This window comes from Anopheles gambiae, chromosome 3 (genome assembly GCF_943734735.2).
Source record: "Anopheles gambiae chromosome 3, idAnoGambNW_F1_1, whole genome shotgun sequence".
NCBI classification, from domain to species: Eukaryota; Metazoa; Arthropoda; class Insecta; order Diptera; family Culicidae; genus Anopheles; species Anopheles gambiae.
In genome coordinates, this window is record NC_064602.1 from 87,367,717 (window position 1) to 87,374,473 (window position 6,757).

Here is a 6,757-nt window from a genome sequence, read left to right on the forward strand (position 1 = left end):
TCCTGCTGTTTTATTTTTTTACGACATTTTGTGGCTAGATATGAGTGGTATCATTTACCAAACCACCGAGCGGAATGATTGTACAGAAAATGAAGAGAGAGAAAAAAACGGCTCCAACTATTCGAACACAGCTTCCATCCGCACCATTCAGAAGATACACTTTCAGTGTACGACCATGCGGGAAGGAGAACGAAGCACGAAGCACCAGAAACATTTAAACAGAGTAAAGTGGGTTTTGCCAACGTGCGAAACGTGATGAAATTTTCAATTCGATAAAATTTCGGTTCACTTTTTGTGGCCCGTGTTTTCATCCCTCTTCCCCCCCCCCCCCCCTCTGCTGTTGTGGATTAAACTTTTCTTTATCCGGTGTTTCAACTCTCCCCCGTTTTTCTCATCCCCCAGGGCATCGAGTCGGAATCGTACGGTAGCAACGTCACGCGCCACTGGAAACCGGTGGACAAGTGTCGAAACATTCACACCAACCTGGTCACCGATGCGGGCCCGAACATGATCGATATGCCGGCGATGGACGACCACGAGTCGACCAATATGATCGACATCGATCTGAAGGCAAAGATGTCCCGCAGCGGTCAGCAGACGCCACCGACCACCAACCATCGGCAGGTCGGTCGGAGCGCCAGTTCCACGGTGGCCGAATCGTTCGTCGCCCTCGCGGTCGCGGCACTGCTCGGGTTTGCGCTGCAGTAAGGCAGGAACGGTGCCACCGGAGTGGGGATATCAACCAAACACACGGAAAGCAATAAAATACCACAAATCGCTCTTATCGACGGAAGCTCATTAAATGCCCGCGTAAACGGAAACAATACTGTACGTGCACGGGGGAGGGTCGGTGGGCACGGTTTTGGGGGGAAGGGTTACGAAAAATGAGTTGCTCGCTTATCTGTAAATATGTCATGTATCAAACGTGCCCGGCAGCAGTAGCAGCAGCAGCAGCAGCAGCAGCAGCAGTGGTATCATATGTATAGGTGAAGCTGCATGACGGGCACAACGAGCGGGGAGCGCATGTATATAATCACACTGATCATGTAAAACCATCTAATATTAGCACCGTAAGGAGAGGAGAAAGGCGTAAAAAAGGAAGAAGAAAAAAACAACATCCGGAGCATTCGAAATGAATTCAGCTGCATCCGACAAACAGTCACCTTCATGGACATTGTAGAGCGTTGAGTAATGTTTAGTGCTTGATTTAGGAAAGTGTTGTATCTTGTTTCTCTTTTGCATATTTTGTAGTATTTCTGTTTTTTATTCTTGCTTTCGTTGAATGCTTTTCTATTTTGCTTTTCTACACACTGTATTTACCAAAGCAAATTATTGTGCTAGTTGTCAAAGACGTATCATCAGCATCATCAGTTATCATCGACACACCGTACGAAACCGGTAGTTCCTTTTGCGACACAGAATAGAAACGGGGACTAAGGTACTAAGGTGAATAGCATAAATGCAGGCGCGAATACAATTGTGTAATGTCTAAGCTAAAACAAACGGATAAAAAAACACTGCAACACTCAAACCACAAACCAAAGTGATTATGGAATAAAATGTCAAACAGATAATCAGTGGGTGTGCTTTTGATTTTGTGATATTACTACTAATACTTCAGGTCATGTACTACTACATACGTGATAAACAGGTAAGTATGATTCTTAAAGCTAAGTGCGTTGCGAAACGCCTTTATGTATGCAATATCCATTTAAGTTTAAAATAATAGTCTAAAAGTTTTAATATAGGGTAAATGTACCTATAGTGGTGGTAGTACCAATAGTGGTGCTATTGCTCTAAAATGCGGTTCATAGGGCAAGTTAAAAGTAATTAAGTTATTTACGTTAGTGTGAAATGTTCTTTAGCCTTTTACAAAGGGTTTAAAAGTTAAATGGGGCCATTCCGATACTTAGTGACCGAAATATCCATTATTTTGGGAAATGTGTCAACATTTTTCCAAAATCCTTAGGATTTCATAACGAAACTCATTTTTCTGCTAACGTTCTAAACGACCACATAACCACGCAATTACTAGTTTTTCAACATAACTGTTATGTAATGTTATTATTTTACTAAAATTATTTGCCTTTTGACCATATTTATGCATTTTTAATAGTGCCATTATAGGTACACAAAACAGGCATGTTCCTATAGTGGTTATAGTTATAAAATCAATAAAAACAGGTCGTTTTAGATTTTTTTTGAGGAAATGTTTGACATGTCGTACTGTTTTCACTAAAATAAGCAAAATAAATAAGTTTTATCTAGATAATTTACCAAAAACAGGCCAAAACTCGCTTATCTGCCTGAATGAAAAATTGACTTAAAATCAAGCACACTCTTCCGAGTGTAGGTTGACAACAGGTGTGATGCAGTACTTTAGTGAATAGTTTCATTAATCAAATTTATACATTTTGTTACGATCAAATTACGCAAGAAACCAATATTATGGCAGTAATCCTTGCTATTCATACGAAAACAGCTTCGAAACTAAGTTTCATTGATATTATACACCGTTTTTTATGCATCTTTGTTTACCACCACTATAGGAACACAATACGACGACTATAGGAACCATACCACCATTATAGGTACAACGAAGCAGTCACAAAAATATGTATTTTTTCGTAAATTTGATGTATTTCAGGGTAAAAATGGCTGTGATTGCGAAGTTAAAACATATTCCAAAACATATGTGTTAAAATATTCAGAAATTGTCCTTCCTGTCACTTTAAATCCATTAAAACACATCGGTACCACTACAAATTGCACCACTATTGGTACATTTACCCTATTTATTGCTCACTGTTACTTCTTCATTAAATTACACCTTTTCGTTAATATTGGCCCATTTTAATATCCATTTATTTGGAAAGATAGTAGATTGGTTTTGTTATTTCTGGCTTTAATATTTCTCAAAAAGATCATTTTTTCAATATGATGTTTTATTTGTTTGTGTCTAAGAAAAGCTAGTTGTTCCGCTGTTAAACAAGTGTAAATTTGTTGTGGTAATAAAATTTGCGAATGAAGAATACCACCTCAAAACTTGTGCCTCACACAATTCTACAACGCTTCTCCTGCTGGTGATAGATTCATATTAAACATTTATTAGAATCGGAACTCTTAATTGCTCATTATGCGATATATCACTCATTTAAAGGGTATTTTTTAGCCGATATGCTCGTTATGCGAAAAACTCGTTATAAGGGGATACTCGTTATGAGTGACTCCACTGCACATGTACAAGTTTGTATACTTTCAGGCGCTGGCACTTCTTTTCATAGCTCTTATATGGAAAACAATTTTTTTTTGTACCCGTTGTTTTCAAACACTTTTTACAAAGATTTGCCATTTTTTTGTTAAACATATATAACATCAAAACACATTGTTCATATTGTGTATGTCTAAGAATCCTAAGTCTAAGTTTGAAAATAAATCAACTGAATATCCTGATAGGAAATAGCAACATGCATAAAAGAAATTAAACTTAACAATTGAGAAATGAAAAGATGAGTAGACAAACGGCTATTGAGTTTTATCGATTCAAATCGGAGATTACCATAAACCATTGGTTTCATAAGAAAACTGCTAGATACACACTATTCGCATAACAATGTTACCTTCTCTGCCAACGTTCGGCCAGCCCGTCCAAGGAGAGAGGTAACTCAATCAAGTTATGAAATCAATTTCATTCCTCAATAAGCTCTACTCTACCATTCGTAAGCAACCGCCACGCATCCAAGAGCATCCTGCTCGAACGGTCCACTGTTTTAATCCTTATCGTTCGTTCAAGTACCGCCTCAGCATCGTTGCATCCTTCTGCCTATTGGTGAATAATTGCAATGGATGCGTTTTCCTCTGCGCTCGCAAGGCACCCAAACAAGGCTGCCACGCAAAAATAACACTACACACACGTTGGTTCCTTCTACTCCAGATCCACAGCAAACAACAGCGAACCAACAACAACAACAACGGTGCGTTTGGAGCTGCCCACCACCGTTCCAATGCGATATTACCCCGGCAAAACGGAGCGAATATTTCATCATCACCAGAAACGCACGATCGAATCGACTCCCGGGTGCACCCGTAAGCAAGCGTTGCCCATTGGCATTAGCAGAATCCGTTGTTTGATGCAGCACGCCTTGCAATAACGGTTCGACTGTGCCGTGCGCGGACTTGCACCGGGCCACAAACTGATAATTAATCTTCACTACCACAGCCCACCACCATCAAACCCCTTCTTTCCCAAACAGATCCGATCCGGCGCGTCAACGGTTGGTGTTGGTCGGTGCCGACCGCACACCAAATCCCTCTGGGAATGCATACGCTTCGATGTACACACCATCGGCTTCGGGCCTCGTGCGCGTAAATTATGCACCTTTTCGTCCAAGCACAAATGAGTTCGTCATGACACGCGAAGGGAGAGAGAGTAATTTCCCCCCCGGGCCGGGCGCAGGAACCGAACCTGCGGATGGATCGAAGCCAAAAACGCAATTCATCAGAGAATAGTTAATTCAGTGCGGGTACAAGTATGCTCTCCCCCTTTGCATGTCGTGGGTGGTTTGCGTGTGTATGTGTGTGTGTCTGGCTTGTGTGCGTGTGTTGGAAAAACAGATGAAGGGGATTGGATTTGTAGTTGCGGACCCCTCGGACGCTATATATATTTAATTGATCGCATCGTTACAGTCGAGCGTTTTGAAGCGAAGATCTGCAGCCGTTCCTCTCGGGCACCATTCGGGATGCACAAACGCACGCTGGCCGTGCACTTTCGGGATGTGGTCAGATCGAAGGCACGTACGAATGCAAACACCCATACCCGGGCGGACAAAATTGACGGCTATGTGGAGCAGTGTAACAATGGGCTGGCCGAGAGAAGCCGACCAGACCGACGCTAGACGGCCGCCTAATGATACCTGGCAGCCTAACGGGACGTCTAGACGTCTGACGACCACTAAATTGCTTCGCTGGGGCGTGTATGCAGCGCGACACGTTGCGTATATATGTGTATGTGTGTGCCTTAACGTGCGCGACACGTAAAAGGTCAATTTAAAGGACGGCTCTGCCCATAGTCACCCATTGCTCACGCCCCTAGCAGTATAAGTTTGACTGTAGAACCGTTTTTTTTTTCTTTTTTAGTTTTGGGAGGAAAAAATTCTTTCCAGTTTAAATGAGTTTTCTATTTCACTTTGCCTAATTTGGTGCAATTTGGGGCTCGCTCACGGAAAGGTAATTTTCTACACGCTGTTAAACTGCCGGCGCTGTCAACGGTTGCGTTGAAAAGGTCAAATCCAGTGGTCAGCAAATTAAATTCGCTCAAACCATAGTTCATTACAAATCAATGTATATTGGTTGTAAGGTTTACGGTAAGAACAGGTCGGTTGAAAGACACGTAAATTTCTCGATGGCTAGAAGTAAATCCTTTTTTATCTAAACATTCCTTTTTATCTATAAAAAAAACTTTGGTCAAAATATTAAATATTAGACTTCAAATTTGATATTCTTGAAGAAAGTTTTCATTGCAATGAATGTCATTTTCGCTAATCATTATAGTTTTTACGATTTCTTCTATTGGGTACTATCCTTTAATTACGTTACGCGAAAATATCAATGTAAGCATACCGTACACATAACCTACCAGAGTGATTGTTTAAGTTGCAACATATGACAAAAGTTTTGCTCATCCTACTCCTATTTAACAAATCGTAACGTTGGACGCCACCCGCCCGTGTGCGTCACGTAATTGATGGATGATGTCTGAAAGAAGTTTTGCTGTTTAAAAAGGCTATTGTAAAGCACCTGACCACAACGAAAACGAAGGTTTTTTCACCAAACCTGAATTTTTTTTCAATAAAAAAGCAACATGTAAAACTTACATTAAATCATCCAATGCTTTAGCCACGATTTAATATAGAGAAAGTCATTTTTCAAGCATTTCGAATGCTTCAGTTTTACCAAACACTTTGCCGTCCCCTGACTAAGAAAATAGTTCCGGAAGTGTAGCTGCCGGGAAAGGTCGTGACATTTGCGCTGGCAGCTCCCTCATACACATGTGGCGAGTTGACGGTGTGGCATTTCTTACAGTCATTCAATTTCTAATTGAATATTGCATGGCACAAAAGCGTCTCGTGCACAATTACCAAAGTCATCCGGCATAAGAATGGCAGCAGAGAAGAAAAAAAGGAACAACAAGAAGAAGTAATATTTGGGGCAACTTCGGCGGCGCTGGGGGTTTTGACTTTTGTTCACGGCTGTGGCCGGAAGCGTACAGCGTGATCGGGGGGGATTGCAGCACGTGCAGCGCCTTGTTAGCGATTGTTAACAAGCCGGCGTGGCCATTGCGTGTCTTTTTGTGTGCCGTGTACGTGTTTGAGTGAGTGTGGGTGCAGGTTGACATGTGCCTCCTTCGTGCTTCCGGAGGCACGTGTCGTCCTTAATCGTTTTATGGACTAAAACTGACGAACCGGCGGCACCCGTTTACTGTCGTCATGATTCATTTTATTTTTATTGAACGTAGCTGCTGCCGCCCTGCACCCCGGAAAGTATGCAACAGAAGCATCCCAGGCACGTTCCGCGGGAAGTGCAAAAAAAGCCACAAAACAAGTGTCCGTTGTAATAAAACCATTCAGGCGAAAAACTCGTCCAAAAACCAGATGGGTCCCGCTTCACACTTATTACAACGTTGTAATGGATGTCGTTTTAAAAAAATTGCATACCAGTCTTTGGGGGCGGTTGGAACGAAACTAAGCCACCGTGTGTG

At 41.9% G+C, this 6,757-nt stretch overlaps 1 protein-coding gene across 4 annotated transcripts in view; it reads left to right on the forward strand.

Annotated features, from left to right (window-relative positions):
- LOC3291381 (MOXD1 homolog 2) overlaps positions 1-1,574 on the forward strand; it is a 78,305-nt gene extending 76,731 nt beyond the window's left edge. For all 4 annotated transcript variants that reach the window (XM_061658250.1, XM_061658252.1, XM_061658251.1 and 1 more), the window contains one exon: positions 403-1,574. In XM_061658250.1, coding sequence (XP_061514234.1) covers positions 403-708 — 306 coding nt within the window. In that variant the 3' untranslated portion in view covers positions 709-1,574. The remainder of the gene's footprint in view (positions 1-402) is intronic.
- The last annotated feature ends 5,183 nt before the right edge of the window (positions 1,575-6,757 follow it).